The 20,519-nt window shown below is 35.0% G+C and overlaps 2 protein-coding genes across 5 annotated transcripts in view; one reads left to right on the top strand and one right to left on the bottom strand.

The window, feature by feature from the left end:
- Window positions 1-1,601: 1,601 nt before the first annotated feature.
- LOC147071123 (splicing regulator SDE2) lies at window positions 1,602-9,492 on the top strand. The gene is made up of 4 exons (XM_085947872.1): window positions 1,602-1,831; window positions 5,448-5,746; window positions 7,661-7,846; window positions 8,301-9,492. Exons 1-4 carry the CDS (start codon window positions 1,727-1,729, stop codon window positions 8,506-8,508), a joined length of 798 nt encoding a protein of 265 aa, XP_085803998.1. The 5' UTR covers window positions 1,602-1,726; the 3' UTR covers window positions 8,509-9,492.
- Window positions 9,493-11,966: 2,474 nt separating this feature from the next.
- Window positions 11,967-20,519, bottom strand: part of LOC147071122 (integrin alpha-PS3-like) — a 58,279-nt gene continuing 49,726 nt past the window's right edge. For 2 of the 4 annotated variants that reach the window (XM_085947847.1, XM_085947848.1), the window contains 5 exons: window positions 19,261-19,883; window positions 17,953-18,176; window positions 16,202-16,258; window positions 12,886-12,974; window positions 11,967-12,517 (listed from right to left, as the gene is read on the bottom strand). In XM_085947847.1, coding sequence (XP_085803973.1) covers window positions 12,915-12,974; window positions 16,202-16,258; window positions 17,953-18,176; window positions 19,261-19,883 — 964 coding nt within the window. In that variant the 3' untranslated portion in view covers window positions 11,967-12,517; window positions 12,886-12,914. Of the gene's footprint in view, window positions 12,518-12,813; window positions 12,975-16,201; window positions 16,259-17,952; window positions 18,177-19,260; window positions 19,884-20,519 lie in introns of those variants that run through there. The other 2 variants (XM_085947845.1, XM_085947846.1) reach the window with 1 other exon arrangement.

The raw sequence follows: 20,519 nt of genomic DNA, 5'->3' as shown, positions 1-20,519 counted from the left end.
TCACATACAGGAATTTGGCATACCCAACACCAGGTGATAACAAACAGATATCGCAAGGACTTCAAAGTCAAATTCGAATAATGAAAGGAGTTTTACCTACAAATAAAACTCTTATTATTCATGTTGACTTTGAAGTCCAGGTAACTGCTACCTGGTTGAGTACCTTGACAATGAGTCATATCATAATGAAGACAAAGGGATCCCAAACTCCATACATAAAAAATGGACACGCGGGTATGACCAGTAAATAAAAATGGAGGAATGACCAACGACAAGAAAAAGGAAAATAAATTAGTAGAATATAACCTCACGCGAAGAAGAAAGAGCAAACCCTATCTCAAGGACTTCAAAGTCAACATGAATAATAAGAGTTTTATTGGTAGGTAAAACTACTTTCAATATGTCTGATATTCTGAGTATAATTATATCTACCGATTTATCCTATCTTATATGACTGCAATCACTGGGTCTGAAAGGCATGAATCATCATTACATGCCACTTTTTATTATTTTGGCACCCTAAAACCCATATTACCCTAAATATTAGTACAATATAGGTACCTTTAATATTTGTAAGATTAAAAAATGCTAAGCACAGCATTCGTTGGCATTTATAAGTTGACAGATTTTCATATTAATATTTTAGAAAGTTACACGGTAGTACCTATATTAAAGCTTAGTAATTAAGTCAAAAGTCAAGACAATAAATATTAATAGGTATTCCTATTCACAAAATACCTACCTAGGTAGGTAGGTAGTCGTATGAACCTATTACGTGCTCCCTCTGTGGGCACCGTCCAATCTCTTTGGTTATAGTATATTAGTCTATGGTCTCTGTTGTCTTCTTTCTGGCTTTTCTATGCTTCTTGGCTTCTTGCCATGTCTACTGAAATTTCAGTAGATCAACTGATATTTTTTGCCAATATACTGAATTTTTGATTTTTTTTTCGAAATTCAAGAAATCTACTGATATTTGTGTTTCTCCATAATAATTGTAAATTAACTGATGATTCTTTTAATAATAAACTTGAAATGATTTACGCATGACCTTTTTTGATGTTATACACTTCTAAATTGACATAAAAAGCATTGTAACTCTACCCAAGAGCGCCATTTTACCTATTAATATCATCATTGTTTACAACAAATTAATATTATTAGTTATTGTTATTCTTATTAGTTTTAAATCATGTCTAATAAACCACATTTTTCAAAATCTACTGATATTGAAATCTACTGAATTTTTGGTCAAAATCTACTGAAATTTTAAATTTTAACTTGGCAGCACTGGGTTGATCGCATAATCAGTGTTGCCATGTCTATCTACTGAATTTTAAAATTTTGATTTGGCAACACTAGAATGATCGCATAGTCAGTGTTGCCATGTCTACTGAAATTTCAGTAGATCTACTGAAATTTTTGTCAGGAAAAGAAGAAATTATGATTATGAGAAGACACTTGTGAGATTATGTCAATATGCACGCTTTCACCAAACACAATCGTTGAATTTCATACATTTTTGTCAATCTACTGATATTTTGAAAAAAAAATCAAAAAATCTTTTGAACTTTTAAAATTTTAGTTGGCAACACCAGGTCATTAGTCTATTGGTCAATTATTGAGTGGTTGACGTACGAATGAAAAATATTGAATAAAAAGTGATAAAAAGACAATACACTCGCTTTTACAGTATCAGTTATAATATAAAGTGTAAATCTAATAAATCATGGTAATCGAAATATTTTTTGAATCTGAGAAGCTCATCAGCTTTCAAAATGATTCCATTTACGCTGATTATCGACAAATGGCGTGTTTGGTTTCTCGATTAACCGTAAGTACATTAAATATCTACATAATGATACATTGTTAAATATTTAGTTAGGCATCGTTAAGACATCGTCCCGTCGTATCAATTGAAGGGGTTATCGCAAGACAATGATATGCTACATAATTATAAATTTGTTGATAAAACAAATTCCGAGGGCACACTCACGTTTTTCTAGAAAAAAATTACACAGATGTCTCAATATGATATAATATTAGGTGTGCAGTTCTTGCAAATTCATTTTTTTCTCTAAAAATGGTTACAATATGATATGCCACACCGGTCAAAATGGACACGGGTCAGTCATCCACACCTTCTTGGTCCAAACAAAATGATTGTGCGATATATCAAACATTTAAAATGAGGATATTGATTTTTCCTGTTACAAAAGTGATGTTGATCATGAATATGTGAACAACGAATGAGAACATTAAATTGCTCATATTATTATCTCCAAACTATGTTTCTGTGGCATATCATTGTCTTGCAACAACCCTTTCAATTATGACAGCGAGGCTAGTCACCCGACATAACATCCATAGGTAATTTCATCACATAATTATGTTGACAAAGTATCACTGTAGGTATTTGAAGATTATTAGTAGGTACCTAGATAATATTATACTGAAACTCTACTATCTACATGTCATACTCAGTGGCGGCCGGTGATTTTTTGGATTGTAATTTTTGAGGGTGCGCTGGAAACCTACCTTATTGAAAAATGAAATCAATTCGGCGTTATTTTTGATTTGACAAAACGTTATTGACATTTGGGAAATTACCTGTATATTTTATATTTTTAATAAAACATGTTGCGAGTTACTTAAATCTTTATTGGATTTGTTTTAAGAAACGATTGCATCTCTTATAGTAGATAAATACCTCTTTCAACGTAAGCCATCTTATTCTATATAAGTACATTATCTTTAGCGATTTGTACACTGTATGAATAATGATTATTATGAAACTGCACTTTGTGAAATAGTATTAAGATTTATTAGCTTATCACTAGAATTCATGAATTAATAATTTTCTATACCTATTATAAATAACCGACATCATTCAACACACAGGTTAATGAAGTATTAATTTTCCAGAAATGCGATAGGTACCAAAATTATTTTTATCTTCACTGATTTAATTTGCAGTACACATAAATCAAAACATCTTACCGACATTCTATTATATTTCTTACCCATTTTAAATTTAGAAAATAATGAATTCTATTGTATTTAGTTTAACAGGCATTTTACATACGAGATTGCTAAATATGATACTAAACATAATTTGAGCATGAACAGAAGTGGCAGCGTCTATAATAACAAACCATAATTCAAATATGAATTGCTCTCTACTCAGAACAATATGATGTCATTTTACTGGCATAAACGATTAGCACGGTTTAAGTTGTTTTTTAATGGCTTTAGTTAATGCTAAGCTTTGGGTTCATTTTAAGTAAACAAAATATATTGCCGGGGCGCGAATGATTTCAGTGAGGATGACGTATACTGTGCATAGTGCCTGTATTATCGCCGATTGGGAATGTGGGCACATCGGTGTATGGTTTGCATTACAATAAGTGAGCGATAATATTTGAAAACCTATGAAGAAAAAATATGATTTACGATGTTGAACGATGTTTCATAGCAATGCAGGCAGTGCAGTGCACTTGTATGATGTTAGACCAGCCGCCGCTGGTCATACTACATGGCCTCAGTAATGATATATAGAGAGCGCCTATTTTTCGGCAAAATGAAACCGTGTTTCTTGCATATAACGCACAGTAGAACCCCGATTTTATTATTATCAACTTAACTACATATGAAACGTTATATTATTATCATCGTGTTGCTTCTCAGTAGTAGCAGTGGCGGCCGGTGGTCTTCAGAATAGCATTTTCTGGTAGTGCGCAATGGTTTTACCTTCTATAAAAAGAAGATATTCTTCTTTCACCCTGTCACGACCCAGCATTGGGGCATAGGGCAAGCACAAGTTCGCGCCACTTCCCTCGCCAACTCTTGCGCCTCCCGCTATGTCAGACCAGCAGCACGTAGGTCGCTTTTGTGGCACCGCTGCAGGGTGAGGGAGGGCCGGCCATGGCGATGTCACAATCTTTGGCGGCATCCGGACACGTGTCCTAGCCACGTAAGGTCGTAAAGCGTCTTTTCATGATTACCTCAATCACCGAAAGCTGCCATGTTCTCTTACCTACTTCTCAGAAGGTAAATTAAATATGTCTTTGTTTATTTATACTATTACTCAAAAAAGTTTTTGAACAGAATGATATGTATTTTTTTTATTATTTTAAATGTATTTGAGAGGTTTAGAAATAAACTCTGCAGTTTGTATGTTCGTAAAATAATGTTGGCGATTCATTAAATATGTTAACTGTAAAATTGTTAAAAATTAACTCGCCAACATTGTTATAAAACAGAAACTGGCGTTTTTGTTTCTAGAGTCCTTCGGTTTCGTGTGCTGATCTAAAAGTGTGTAAAAAATTCTACACAAAACGCCATTATAGGAACATTCGGCCATGGTTTAAGTAGAATATAATGACCTCATTGTAATCCTGTGCAAACTGCAAATTTGTTTGGATCGTATTCAGCATTAATTCGTGATCAGTATTAATTGTTCATAATACTGCTGCATGTTCTACTTCGCAAAGTGAGTGATACACGTATGAATAACAATGAAATGTTGAGCGATGTCTTCAAAGATGCAGGCAGTGCGTAGCTCTTGCATGGTATTAGAGGAACCGCCGCTGACGGCTACCAAATTTAAACACAACATAGTTAACCATATTATGTTCTATTAAAACAACTAAAAATAATTATCACTAACCATATTTAAGCACAAAAACAATAAATTTCAGCAACACATACTCGCAGTTTTTGAATAATTGTAATCAGTCAAATCCATTTATACCGGCGACACTTAAAAAAAATATTTCATTCAGCCGTAGAAATTCTATCTTACTCTTAACGCATATTGCGGAGATATAATCGTGCCGAATGCTTACTCACTCGCACTTATGGTTCGTTTTTGTGGAGGCCTTGTACATAGCTTTCTTTCTCCAAGAAGTCTGTCCATATCCTCGGTGTTCATATCGTTGCCGCTTGAGCAAAAGTAATTTCAACCAGTTTTGTAAAATAATACTCTCCGAAGTGCCAAGGTCATTAAACTTAATTTTTTATACAATTTTTTTTATAAAATTGGATCTTTAGAATATTTACTGAACGGTTAATTTCCTTAATGTTGAACTAGAGAGAAGAATTTGTTGAGTGAAGACACTTCTTTGTTGTTCAATGTTGTGTCAGCATGTAGTGGGAGTTTTGTGTTCTTTAAAACTTTCTTATACCTATTCCCTCGAATGTGGCCATGTTTCATCTTATCTTTGGGTGGAAGTATCCTTGACAGCACAGGTGGCGTAAAGGATAAGGTCCCTCTAACAATACTCATGGTATAGTTTTTAATAATATGTCACTTGTATCTCAGAACTTCAATATCAATTTGTTAGTGAGAATATTTCTTCATTAAGGTGTCATACTGTTTGTAGGAGACTTTGTGATTTAAAGTATGTGCATTATGGTTTACTTTTGAACTCAATGCTATTGTCTTCCAGGGTGTTCCGGAATGTGACCTGTATGCTACTCAAAATGGCCGCAGAGCTAGTGAGACTTTGGTGGAAGGCGCGGTTGTGCGGTGGCACACCCGATTGGTGGGCGGCAAGGGGGGCTTCGGGTCCATGCTGAGGGCCATCGGGGCGCAGATTGAGAAGACCACGAACCGTGAAGCGTGTCGTGATCTGTCAGGGCGGAGACTGCGGGACATTCGGGAGGAGCAGAGGCTGCGTGGGTGGGCGGCTGGAAGACCACAGCGTGAAGAGGACGCCAAGAAGCGGAAGCAGGACCGTCTTAATAGGTAATATTCGGCACAACTTCACATGTTGAAAAAATGCCCTCTTCCACAGTAGTTATTTTGAACCAGGTTCCGGAAGAATTCACAAAAGGTTGCTGAAAGGAATAACTTAAATGTGATAGAGTGACATAAAAGATTTACTGTGGTCGGCGAGTCGAAAGTTCAACAGTTTTACAAAAACACTGGAGTGGGGGGTAGCCGGCAGTTTGAGCCTGGCGGTCATCTGGCGGTCGAAGACTGTTTGTCTATGAGCGCAGCAGATATATTTACCAAAGATAACTGTATGGGCGCCATTACGTGTTAACTGGCAGGTTCAACCTGCTACTCAACCTCACCGTGTATGGCCAGTTATTGGTGTACAGGCGGTCCACGACTTTCGTACATAATTGATTTTGAAACCATAGCTTGGTTAGATATTAGGTTATAATTAGATACTAGAATTTAGAAATAGAATAGAATTAGATATTAGAACAGAATTTGGTAGTTTCAGTTGTAACTAATGAAGGTCACCATCCATTACATTTAAAATTTGCAACATTACAGTTACAGTACAGTATTGATTTATTATGCTGTATTTGTGTTTTATTGGTGTCCTGATTAGTTTTGGTCGATGTAAATATAACATATCATATTAAAATAACTCGTATATTGTCGCCGTAGATGTCAAGGCAGCCAAGCCACAAATTTGGCGAACATGAGTAAAGTACACAAAATCATTTTAAAATCATCAAAGATGCAGTGATCAATGGATTTAAGCCACAAAACTCTCTGGACTACATTTTTAGTACATCTCAATATTGAATGGTCAAGAAATATAACACACATAACTTCTTAGATACATATTATTTTTTTTAGTTATTTGTACAAAATAATAAAAAGATAACACCACAAAGTATATTCTATGTTCAAAGTTTCACCGTTATATCTTTAAAAACAAAAAAGTTCAATAAAAACATGTTACTTTTTTTGTCACACAAAATCTTTGCGCGCCTGTATCTCAGCATTATGATTTTGTGGACTGGCTTCCTTGACATCTATGGCGACGATATCTAAAGATGCGTATCCTGAAGTGTAAGCAATAAATATGTATTTATAGTGGAACCCCGATCTACAGTTCTCGCATAAATCGTTTTCCCGCATGGATCTTTCATTTTTGAAAGTCCCGCCAAGCACCCATAAGAACAATGTTAAATAATCCCGCATTCACCATTTCCCGATTTATCGTTTTCCTCGATTTATCGTCTAAATATTATGGTCCCGTTACAAATATTATGCCGATTGACCGTTTTTGTTGAATATTTTTCATTTTGCTTTCGTAGAATTATTTATGATACATACAGACCTTTCAGTCGCGTCGCTTTGTTTGCACAGGTCTGTCGGCGCTCAGGCTTGCCTTGTATCTGGTATCACCAATTTTTATAAATCACATCTAAAATGCCCCCCACGAAGAAAACTAGAACTCTAGCTGAGAAACTGAAAAAATGCATTTCTTGGAAGTGACAAATTAAGGAAGGAATTTAAATTAATTAATCTTTGGGAAAAGATTCCATGGAGAAGATAACAGTCCTATATTTATGGATGTATATATCAGAATTTTCAAGATTTTCTGTGCTTATATCCATTTATGATAGCCATGCAAAAATAATAAAAAGATAATGTGATTTCTTCAAGTGCGCAGGAATTAGGGAGGGCTAAGATGATTAATGTTATGGATGCTATCGTAGACTGTACTTACGTTCGTTTCTTCGCTCAGTGCCCCTCTGACTATATCTGAACCCTCTAACCAAACGATAATGTAGTATGTTTAGTAAGTGTATAGCTTTCTGCCTAGGTCATTACTACAATAGTAATTTGTAATTTACCTTTGTCAGGTTTTTCAATCAAGTATTTTGGGCATAATAAGAATTATATTTGCAGGTTGTGTGCAGTGCCGAGTCACGAGTTCCATGACGAGCAGTATGAGACTGCTCGGCGTGGGCTGGAAGAGGCCGGGGGCGCTGCTATCGATGCAGGTCACAAAGCTCAACCCCTGTCCGCGCCGACTGCCAAGCCTGTCGCCTCCGCCAACCAACCATCGGCCAAGAAACGGAAGCCGAATCTATGGTGGGTATTTAATTTAAACTGTATTGTATGATGTGTGTCAATCCTATTTGACCGATAAAATTAATAGTTGTCATTGCCCATATTTTGTCGATAAATTATTTTTAGCTGTAGCACAAATTTTCCTCACCGGGATCGAATCCAGAGTCCCAGATGAAAGGCCAGCGCCTTACGCACTGTACTACGAGAGTGGAATAATAATGTACCTTGAAAAATGGAATTGTGTCATACCAAATGTGAAAATTTCATATAAAACGCCAAATACGCTAACAGTAGGCTGTGAAGATTCGACATAAATAGTGCACACTAACCTATGTCAGTCACACTTATGAGTTTTCATTGAAATTGCAGATGGTATCGGTTAGTTTTAAAAATTTAATAAACCCTTCCAAAAATCAGTTGAGTTGAAAATCCTAAACAAAGTTAATAAATTTATGTATGCTTGTTTATTTTATAGGATTGATGATGACCTATCAGATATGTCATCGAGCGAGTCGGGTTCGGAAGAGGAGCAGCCCAAAGTTGAGATGGACGAGAAGGCCGCGGTCGGTAAAGGAAAGGGCAAAGGAAAGCGATCCCACCCAGACGAGACTGCGATCCACTTGCTCCCCACTGCAAGTAATGCCAGTGACAGTGGCAACGAGTCAGACATTAAAGCGTCGTAGACATCGTTTTTATCATTACAAGTTTACATTTTTATTAAAATAACGGTATAAAAATATACTCTATTCATATGCAGTAATTGCATGAGTAGATTCGACGACTCATGCCGAAAGATAACACACGATTCATACTTACCAATTCGATTGTCTCAACTCCTGTTGCATTTGGTTCATAACATAATATTATGTATATTGTATTGCCAATGTTAAAAATTGTAAATGTCAAATATATATTGGCTATGCAAAACAGTCATCATGCATATTTTTTAAGTATAAAAATGTCACCGCCAACTATTAGAAATTGTATTTGAACAAGACGTAAGTTACTGATTCAATTTACTCTAAGCATAGTTTTCTTTCATATGTGTTAGTATTGTCTCAAAATAAATGTAATGATTTAAATTCCGCAATTTGCAACATTTGAGGCAAGAATTTTTTTTATTTAGATCACGACTCGACATAAGGATTTAAAGTAGTGACAATAAATTCTTGATCAGGACACCCAGTTGGTGGAAGTAATTGAATTAACGAGTCTGCTCATGTGGTTTTGGTTATTGTTTTTATTCAAGAGTATGCATAAGATTTTTATTGAAATACAAATCTCAGAAACATACCTATTAGGACAAATTCAATGTTTCTTAAATTTAATCTTTTTTATGATGTTTTTCCTTGATTAAAATATTGATACCACCCAATAATTTCCATCCACCTGGTCAGAATTACCATTGACCCCTTTTAAGGTATCAGTCAAATAAGACAATGTATAAATTCATTTAGAGCGATGTTCACTAATCAATACCAAAATTCCATCTCGCTCGTATGCTCTTTCCAGTCACTCACTCTCCAATGGGCGGTGATGCAAAAAGCATGAGAGACGATCGACCAATGAGTATTGTCAACAATCGCCGATACCATACTCAACATGATTATAAATATGTCTGAGAATTTAAAATAAATAACTGAGATAATCAGAACTTTAAAAAATAACCCATGTCTTTTATTCAATCTTACTCTACCACAATTCGAAGTGAAACTTTTATACGCGCATTACAGCAATTTTGCCTGTATAGTGAATCTGCCTAAAACTGTCAGTCGATTTGAAAATTGCCTATTAGTCATACGAGTAAGGAAAAAAATAGCTGCACTTTTTGAGGACGGCACTAAACCTGGCATACACCATGTCCACATCCATCGTTGACATTTGTTTTTGGGGATGCTGAAGTTAAAAAAGGCTTTAAAATGTTGTTGGGAGCCCATAGGATGAGATATCTAACGTGGCGTCAAAAATGGACCCCGTGTAAAAATTATAATGGGTGTTTTTTTATTATTTTTGCTTTTTTATATATTTTTAAAGAAATGACACAAAATTTTATAATTGAAGTAGCATTACTATGCAGTTATAATCAGTGGCGGCCGGTGATTTTTGGATTGTAATTTTTGAGGGTGTGCTGGAAACTTACCTTATTGAAAAATGAAATCAATTCGGCGTTGTTTTTGATTTGACAAAACGTTATTGACATTTGGGACTTTGACAATTTACATTTAATATTTTTAATAAAACATGATGTGAGTCACTTAAATCTTTATTGGATTAGTTTTAAGAAACGATTGTATCTCTTATAGTGGATAAATATCTCTTACTTTTAACGGAAGCCATCTTATTCTATATAAGTACATTAGGTATCTTTAGCAATTTGTACACTATGAATAATGATTATTATGAAACCGCACTTTGTGAAATAGTATTAAGATTTATTAGCTTATCACTAGAATTCATGAATTAATATTTTTCTATATCTATTATAAATAACCGACATCATTTCGCGTTTAGTCAACACACAGGATAATGAAATATTAATTTTCCAGAAATGCGGTAGGTAGCAAAATTATTTTTATCTTCACTGATTTAAATTGGAGTAGACTTAAATCAAAATATCTTACCGACATTGTATTTATTACCGATTTTAAATTTATAAAATAATGAATTCTATTGTTTTTAGTTTTACAGGCATTTTACATACGAGATAACAAACATAATTTGACCGTGAACAGTAAGCTGCAGCGTCTATAATAACAAACCATAATTCAAATCTGTAATTGCTCTCTACTCAGACCAATATGATGTCATTTTACCCGGTCGGCGCACGATGTTCTGGAACTTACCTTTGACGTAACGCTATAGGGATGGGATTGTGGTCTATATTGTAATATTTCGCTCCTATAGTGAACAATCCCTTTCGCTGGTTGCTTGGTTAGAGAAGACCTTTCTCGTTTGCTTACAAGCTCGAATATCTATAATGATATAGTGTGTAGCAAAGGATGATATTTAGTATTGCATTTGACTGCAGGTCGGAAAGTTGGTGGTTCCATCCAGGGCCGTAGCAAGGTACTTTGGTGCCCAGGGCAAGAGGTAGATTTTGTGCCCAACAACCCCACCGGAATACTAATTCCTGAAAATAACAATTAAAAGACCTAAGACCTTGCTACGGCCATTGGTAGTGTAGAAACACTCGCGGCTACCATTTATTTGTCCATTTCGAATAGGACAGGTTTCGTTTTTATAAGTTAAGTAACTCAAGTTTGTCAAAATTTTTAATTTATCATTTACAACAATTTAGTGACTGAGTTTTCTTAAAATTCCTGGCATCGTTTTGGCACCCCCTATGCTCCTGGCATCGTTTTGGCACCCCCTATGCTCCTGCAGCGCCTAGGCGCCCAGTGCTATCGCCCTAGTCACCAGCCCCTAGATACGGCCCTGGTTCCAACTCATCCATAGCCATTAGCTTTTCACAACTGGTTGTATTCTAGATTTGATCGGTCCAGAATGTGGGTGTGTTCTTCTTCTTTGACCGTGTCTGCCAGTAGCGAAGGGTGGAGGTAGGCTGTTAAGATCTGCCATAAATAGTGCACATTAAACCTTGTTAGTCATACGTATTTGTCTTAATTGAACTAAGACTACACTTTACAGATGGTGTTAGTTAGTTTTTAAAAATAAATTAAACCCTGGCTAAACCAAACCATAATAGTTTTGGCATATTTTGGGTGATATTGTGATAATTGTGCATACTTTTTCATTTATACTTATTTTCGTTGGATTAATACATATTACTCATATTGTTGTTCATTTTTTGAAATTCATTAACCTCCTCTGCCTATACCAAATAATAATACATAAAAATATTATTCTATCTACAAAATGTCCAACATCATGTATGATTTAATTGCATAATTTTAGATATTTTATAGATAGATGAGTATTTTTTGACTATTATGTATTATGGCATGGTTTCGCAGGGTTTAATTGAATTTTAAAAACTAACCAACAGCATCTGAGAATTTTCAATGAAAACAAATACGTATGACTGACAAAGTTTAATGCAGGGGGGGGCAAACTTTTTGGCTGGAGGGCCAAATTCAAGAATTCAAAATGATCGGCGGGCCGCAAGTAAAATACCATTTTTAGATATACACTATTTATCATCACGAAAAATAAACATTACAAAAAAATTAATGAGAAGAATAAAACTGTTGTAGATTTTTTAACATTTTTTTAAATTCAGGTGTTAATTTTGTAGTTGATGTTCTCAAAACTGCTTGTAAATGGGCATCGGAGATATTTGATCGTAAAGAATTTTTATTGAGGTTCATGATCGAAAATGTTTGTTCACATATAAAGGTTGATCCAAAAATAACGAACATTTTTCTTGCATAATCTTTACGTTGGTCGAATTTGTCTGAATTAAGGGCATTGTAAAATTTGGAGATTTCTTCACGACGATGCAATTCTCTTAAATCAGTGTCACACTGCAGATCAATAATCTCAAGTTGTAGCTCTGTCGGTACACTATCAATATCTAAATGGAAAATGGATCGCGTACTATTGCTAAACAAATTTCAATCTATTGTCAATATTTTTTAAAAAATATATAAAAAAGTTATTCGTTATCAGAAGTCCAATTAATGATATCGGGCCGCAAAAAATACCTGGCGGGCCGCAGTTTGCCCCCCCCCCCTGGTTTAATGTGCAGTATTTATGGTGGATCTTAACAGCATACCTCCACCCTTCGCCACTGGTGTCTGCTGCCAATTATTGTCAAGAACTGCCCCCCTTCGAATCACTTTTCCATAGAACTGAAGAGTTTCTCTCCGACAGATGAATCTATCTTTCATCATTAACTAACTCCTCAAGAATGAATTTGTCGGTGTACTCGGCTGTCAATATGGCTGGCATATAAATTCAACTTACATTGGAAAAGCATCAATCTGGTGTTTTTACGTGATATTTCTGTACATTTAAAAGAGCAAGTTTGTATTTGACAGAGTTTATTTGGAGGTTTGTAATTCATAATATTGTCTAGTTGTAATAAATAAACTGTACACTTATTCTTCATAGATATTATCCAAATGTGTTATTCAGTATTCAAATTGTCTTTTCTCAAGTTGATATCTTCCATCGAGTTTCTGGTAGCCTGTTGGTATAAAAAAAATATAAACATTAATCTCATGATAGAAACGAATAGTTCAACATCAGTTAGGGAAAATAGGGAGAAAAAAATCAATTGGGTGTGCATTGTTGTTATAATGTTTATGGCTAGTAAAAAAAATAAAATTCAGAATGACAATATTTTACATAAAATAATAGCAAAGACTCAAACCTATTTTCAACAGGATTGATTGCGTAATACAGTAAATAATTCTTTCAGGAATTAATAGATGTGAGACTACTGTTCAGCTTCTACGAGGGGAGTTCGCAGTATGGTGGTGAAAGTTGCAAGTACATAATATTAGGGTTAAAATTATTTTTTTATTATTAGGTAATCCTTTTTAGGTATACTTGTGCAATTTTAAGTTGATTGTTCCATACATCGCTTCCAATATTTAAAAGAACAAATGAAAGTCTATGAAATTTAAAAAAATCAAATACTGAGCTTCATGCAGTAATTAAATTCCTCACAAAACGGAAAAAGTAAACCATCCAAAATGAAATAAAATTGGTTTATCTCTGTTGTGGTAAAATCATGATTTACAAATGGTCACGTTTATTTAAAACGGTAGAGGGTCATTAGAAGATGTTGACCGTAGTGGAAGGCCAAGTGACATCACTACACATGAAATGGTATTAAAAATCGAAGATGCCCTTATGGAAAATGGTCAGCTAAAACTAACCGAAATCGCAGACAGGTGCAATCTATCCAAAACAACAATTTCCAGAATTATACACGAAAATCTTGGGATGTCAAAGGTAAGTGCAAGATGGGTGCCATGAATGCTTATGCCATATCAAATAAGTAACTGTGTGGAATGTTCTCAGCAGTTTTTAAAGCAGTCTGGCGTCAATCAAAAGGAACTTACCAACAAAATTGCTAGAGGAGATGAAAGGTGGGTTCATTATTATGACCCTAAGTCAAGACAGGAGTCCATGCTGTAGCATAAAAAGGGTGGTTCAGCCCCCAAGAAGTTCAAGGTTGTACCATCGGCTGGGAAGGTGTTTTGGGTTTCACAAGGAATCCTGTTTATAGATTATAAACCAAAAGGCACCGACAACACAGGACAGTACAACGTTAATATTTTAAGTCGCTTAAAAGAATCTGTTTAAGTAAAAAGGAGCGGGCAAATTAACAAAAGGTGTGTTCTTACTTCACGACAATGCACCTGTTCACAAGGTTCAAATTGCAATGGCTGCTATGAGAAAATGCGGCTTCCAGGAATTACCTCACCCACCTTACAGTCCTTATCTGGCACCTACTGATTATTACTTGTTTCCAAATTTGAAGAAAGACTTATATGGAAAACATTTTGATGATAATGAGTCCCAACGGGCAGCCGTAAACGAGCATTTTGAAGGCAAATCGGAACATTATTTTTATGAAGGTTTAGAAAAATTAATCGATAGATCTAAGAAGTGTATTCATGTCCGATGAGATTATATTGAAAAATAAAAATATAAAACATTTATATATTCTTTTCTTTCTGTCCCATTCCGCGAACTAATATATTGACACCTACGCCATGGCGCTGTATGCGATTTCAGCATTACAACACGCTTTTTACATGCTGGCAGTATTGCAATGGTTTTAGTTCCAGAAACAGCCGCAGTAACATGTACATCTCGATGTAGAAGTCAGTCTAGAGTGAGACTTCGAAAACCTTTTCAACAAAGGGTTGATCTTGAAATATAAATATTTGCCATGTCTCTCATTTTTTGCTACATAGGTACAGGTAGTACAGGGCGTATTTAATTGTGTAAATTATTTTTTTACTCGGCACACACTTTGATAACCCCTGTAGTAGAAGGTGATAGTGTTATGTCCATAATTTGAGATGAATTTATGTACAATTGTTAAGGATGAAGTCCTTTTTATTTCTACTCGTATTTAATTGAGGTAAGTACTTAGTCTTATAAATAATGTAATTAAATAAAGTCTCTAATTTACATAGTGATTCCAATTAAAATTATTTGGAATAATTAATAATACCCATTATGATTAAAATAAATTAAGTATATTATTATTAGATTACGTATGCGACAGATGTGAAGCTTTTTATTTTGCTTTCCATTATAGGAAAAGTAAGTACCAGTCATTGTAAATTGCATTTATTATGTGTTTTCATGTAATTAGAATTTTTATTAGAAACAATATTTACTTCTTGACTAATTAAAAGATCATTTTCTTATTTTTTGTAAAGTTTGAACCCAAATAATTTTCTTCAAATAAAAAATAACAACTTAATACCCCGTTTACACGTGCATGGGTTTACTGCTGACAGTACGTATTATCGCGGCCATACCAAGAAAATGCACGCGTAAACAATATATATTATCCTATTGCAAGTTGCAAGATTGCATGCATAAATCAAAAAAGTTCAGAAGTTTCGGAATTTTCACGTGACAGTTGGAGTTTGTTCGATATCTGCGTCTGCGCAGTAGAACGATAGTACCGAACCTGCCGGAAAAAAAACAAACTACACCACGGAGAGACTCATTTTGGGGTTAAGCGATTTTTACGACTGTCAAATAGTACCATAAAATGACAACATCGCATCTTGCTTACTCTTGAAGAATGAGATTGGCGAGACAGTGAGCACATTTAAAATACACACTATTGCTGCAAGTAAATTTATGCACGTGTACAGGTGCTATTATATTGCTACACAAACCAATACATTTTGTGTTGGTTTGCGTCTACAATAATTGTTTTATCCAATATATTATAGGAAAAAAAATTCTATCATCCGATGCCTGGAATGGCGTTATAGGCAGAATTAACAGTATAATATAGAATATAGATAGATCCCGCCTTCTACCTTCAATTAATATTTTTTTGTTGAGTAAGATAGTTTTTCGATACAGATTAGCGGCATTCATTCTTCCGGGATTTTTCGTCAACTGCGTGTAAAAACGTACTCACAATAATACTTTATTGTCCTCTTATTTTTTTGTTTCAAAGGTAATTTTTCAGTAAATTGTATTTAATTGAAATTAATACCTCATTCAAACTTAAAGCGCCGGCTAGACGGCAACGACTTGCCTGCGCGGTATAGAATTTTACAGTGCTTTTCGGTATGCGCGAGCTTCAGTTTTCCTGTCCATACACACGGGCTTCCCGATACAAACTGGTTTGCGCAGGTAAGCTTGTCGTAAAGCATGAGCGTCTAGCTGGTGCTTAACATGTAATGATAAAAAAATATTTCTTACCGCTGCCTCTTTTAACGCATTCAATTCCTCCTTCATTGTCCTCTGGAAAAATCCCATCTGTAAATATTACAAAGCTAATTAATATACGCCTTGCTATTGATTGGTTTAAAATAAACATTGCTATTATTAAAAATATAGGTTGACCAAAAACTATTTCTTTATTAGATTGGTGGCTAAACTGAACAGTTTTCCCACGCAATTTTACATCAAAATTCAGCTGTCAAACCTAGCGGGCGCGTTTTCTGATATTTTCATATGTTCTCGGCAATCTTCGCTTGCTAATGAATGGATCGTGACGGACGGAAATAGAATTTGTTCCAGTTTGATCACGATCCCGGAAATCCATAGATAATAGATTTTGGCAATCGTGGCAGACGATCAGACGAGCATTGGTTCAATAAGAACAAATAAGTATGACTGACAAAATTTTGTGTGCAATATGTAAAATCTACATCCACCCCTTGCCACTGCTAGGAAAGTCTCCAAGATATATTTTGAAAGATCTATAATCCACTGCCATTGACACATCAAAGCCCATTAGATCGATGAAATAATCAAGTTTAACTGAAGTACACGAAAGAATAAGTACCGACAAGAATGATGACAGCAAGGAAGTACCTTTATCCAGCCAGAATGGCTAAGACGATAATGATATACATATTATTATATCGGACAATGGTGCATATTTTTAGCATATTCAAACAAAAATGGTTTTATCCCAATAATGCTATTATTTCAATATTAATTCTATCCGACCACTTGATAGAATTTGAATTTAAATTCTAATGGATTTAAGTTTTGTATATTCCATTTGAGTCGTTTTTTTGCAACCAAGGTTTTGCCTTTCAGCATCTGCAGGCACTATGCACCATGGCCCCCACATCCTAAAGCGGGCCCCTAGGCCAGAATGTTTAGGGGCCCCCTACCTATCTTTAAGTTTATGGGCAGTGCGATGTTCTACAATACTGCTCCCAAAATGGTATTCCGCGGAACCCCACGGTTCCACGCTGAAGTGTATTTTTAGTGTTTTTTTTTTGTATTTTTAAATAAATGTGACCCCTTACCATATTGGGTACAATGGCATTTTTATCAGTCAGGAAACATTAAAATTAATCATAACATAAAATTCTACACGTACCTAAATACCAATCATCACAACATATCAAGTTGTATCATATAGTAACATATTATTAAATGTTAATAGTTCGTAAATAAGATAGCGCATGACTTTTTTACTATTAGAGAAAATTTGCATTGTGTGTTTATCTCACTTAACAGCTTGACCTGAACGCCGGGCCGCCCCTAGGCCCGGGCCCCCAGGCTAGAGCCCTGCCAGCCCTTGTGGGCCATGCTATGCGCACTCACCAATGGTAAATACACACTGACAACAAATACAGTTAATTCTAACTTATATAATAAATTAATACAATACAGTAGGTAAAAACTTTAACACATACCCATTAATTCAAGGATTAAAGGAGGAAAAAAACAAACAGATTAAGAGTAGTTGAAGTGTTTGTAAAAAACCCTACCTAATAGATCATTAGACACCTAATCACTAATAATTCATTCAATTAATGTACAAATCGTTATTACTGGAAAAACAATAGCACAGGGTAACGTATTGGAAATTTAATGTGTTAACTAATAAGATAACAATCAATAATACAAGTATTTCAGTCAGGGGCACGAAATTGGTGATGAGAAGAAGGTCAATATAATAATTGGCTAAAGTAATACGTCAAATTTACCTTTATTAGTACTGTACCAATCAGCAAAAGCAGGAGTATTCCGACAACAACTGATGTAATAATGATCCAGAGTTGGACCTGTATTTCTGGCGGCTCACTGACAAACACTGACTGCACTTTCGCAGTTCCACGATTTATGACATTATTTAATGTATAAAAGCTCTTTACGTGAAGTCTACTCTGTGTTTCCAGTACCAGAATATCTTTATGTCCCATAACAGGTTCTGTAAAATTAACAAAATATTTATGAAAGTGATAAATCGTTATCCTACTGTAAGAACTTGTTGTCCACGTGTTAAAACTGTGAACTAACAATCCCCTCCAATGCAGCTAATCGGACTTCCGTTTTCAAATGAGGAATGCCCCCAAATTTATTATTTCATTTTACGCTCCCGTAGAGTACGGATCTTTCAATTGACATAATTTGAAGGTTTTTATAATAAAAATATGTCTATCAAATATGCCGAATTATATATCATTACTAACTTAATATAATACATACCCTTACAGAATTAGAATTACTCAAATATTATGTTTGAACCTAGTTTACTTACTCAAAACTAACCACAATGGACTTGGTTCACTTGGCTTATGAACCACTCATTTCAATGGTTTTATACTAATTCAAATATTTGTCAGCAATTAAAAATGAACATTATCGTTTCAGTTTATTATTGTTTTTTATATTGTGGTGCTCGCAGTTAGTTAAGGTGCGAGACTCTCTAGAACGTGAGGCCCGATTGACCTAAGCGGTCCAATCAACCTAAAATTGGGCCTGGTCCACAAAATTCTGGTTGGGATAAACTGTTGTAGAGATTGATTCTGTAACTATACTCTATATCGTGTCCGGAAACTTATACGTATGCAGTTCACCGTGAAATGTTGTATCGGAAATATATGGCAGTATATTAAAGACTGTCCAACCTCTTTGGGTCGTATAGTACCTACTGACATAAAATTCATGTCCAAATAAAACACGGTTCTTGTCGGTTTACACTATACAGGAAGCCAGCAGCAAACAAATTTTGAAAATAGCTGATATACTGGATTATTTGTTAGGTTAGGTTTTTATTCTTGAATTTTGCCAAACTCAGCTATGAAAATTGAATTTATGTTCATATTGAATCGAATAAAATAGGAGACCGTATAGTATACGATCATCATATCACGGTATCATCTCTTTTCGATAAAAAAGCTCACGACGAACTGTGCCACGGTAAAATGTTTTACGTATAACTTACATGACGTAACCACTCTATTTATCTCTAGTACTTATTTACTGATAAAACAATTTGAAAATAAACATACTTTTTAGTAGTGACATATTTAGTTCCATCTTTACCAATAGGCTGGCGACTGCCTGTTCTTGCTGCAGGGGTCCAAGAAAACAGCGCATTTCATGACATGTAACTCCTTCAGACTCACAATTGAGTCGCACGGTTCTATTAGCTGGTAATTCATTTGTATGATTATTTCCTGAACTGGGATTATCAGTTATATTTTCATCTGTGATTGTTGTTTTCTCCACATGCATTATTTTGTCAGCGGTTTCTTCCAAGATATCAGTACGCTTCGTACGCACGAGTGACTCGGATATCGTCCAAGTATCATTATTTGACGTTTTATCTTGTTGAACGATTTGTTTTGTAATGGAATTAGCTTCGTTATTTGTGTAGACAATGTCTATCGTTTCTGTTGTTTCACATGAGAACGGATGGCCGGATATAAAACCTTCCGGCTTATGAATCTTGGTGAATATAAACTTTTCGGTGCCCGATGAATAGGTGTGTGGAATCATCACGGATAGTATGGCGTCTTCCACAGGACTGACACCAGACTTTTGTACTTCGTACATATGATCGAAACGAATAAGCTTGGATGAATCATTTTCGTCAGAATCCCAGTACGAGTTTGATTCTTTGATAGATTTCCTGGTGACAATAATGACATAATAAATTTAAAGATATTTTAATGGTAGAAAATTTCTGAAAATATTTATTTACCTAAGTTTGTATGTGTGCGCTGGAAGTGCGCTGGAAAGGAGCCGGGAGAAAGTTGATTAAGGGTTACTCTATTGTTTACTCAGGTCAGGACAGTGACGTCCCTAGATAAAATCCCGCCCCTGGGTAGTTCCAAAATGCCGCCCTATTTTTTATACCGTATTTTTGTCATCCGTTCATGACTCCACTATCTAAGAAATGTGTATGGATACATTACTAACAAAATATATACCACTAAATCTAATTTAAATGCCGTCTTTCCTCCAATACACAATATTGCGAGTCCATGGTTTCTGATACATTTAAAAATATACCTGACAACTTTAAAATCTCGCGATTGACGAGTGAGTGAAATAAATTTGAATAAATTAATTATATAAGTATGTACCTACCTATAATTTGCAAATCTACACGTGTCACTGCTAGTCATCAAGGAAGTGACGTCCAAGGACAACGAAAGTAAACTAGACATCGCAAACCCGACCAAAAATTTACAGTCCTGTTAAACCTTTTGTGGTAATTAATACATTTTGTTTCCAACCAGGGAGCTGATTTTATAATGGAATT

This window comes from Rhyacophila brunnea, unplaced genomic scaffold (assembly GCF_057557595.1).
Source record: "Rhyacophila brunnea isolate RB1 unplaced genomic scaffold, BYU_Rbru_1.0 scaffold_20, whole genome shotgun sequence".
In the NCBI taxonomy this organism is placed as follows: Eukaryota; Metazoa; Arthropoda; class Insecta; order Trichoptera; family Rhyacophilidae; genus Rhyacophila; species Rhyacophila brunnea.
This window is presented reverse-complemented; position numbering and strand designations above follow the sequence as displayed.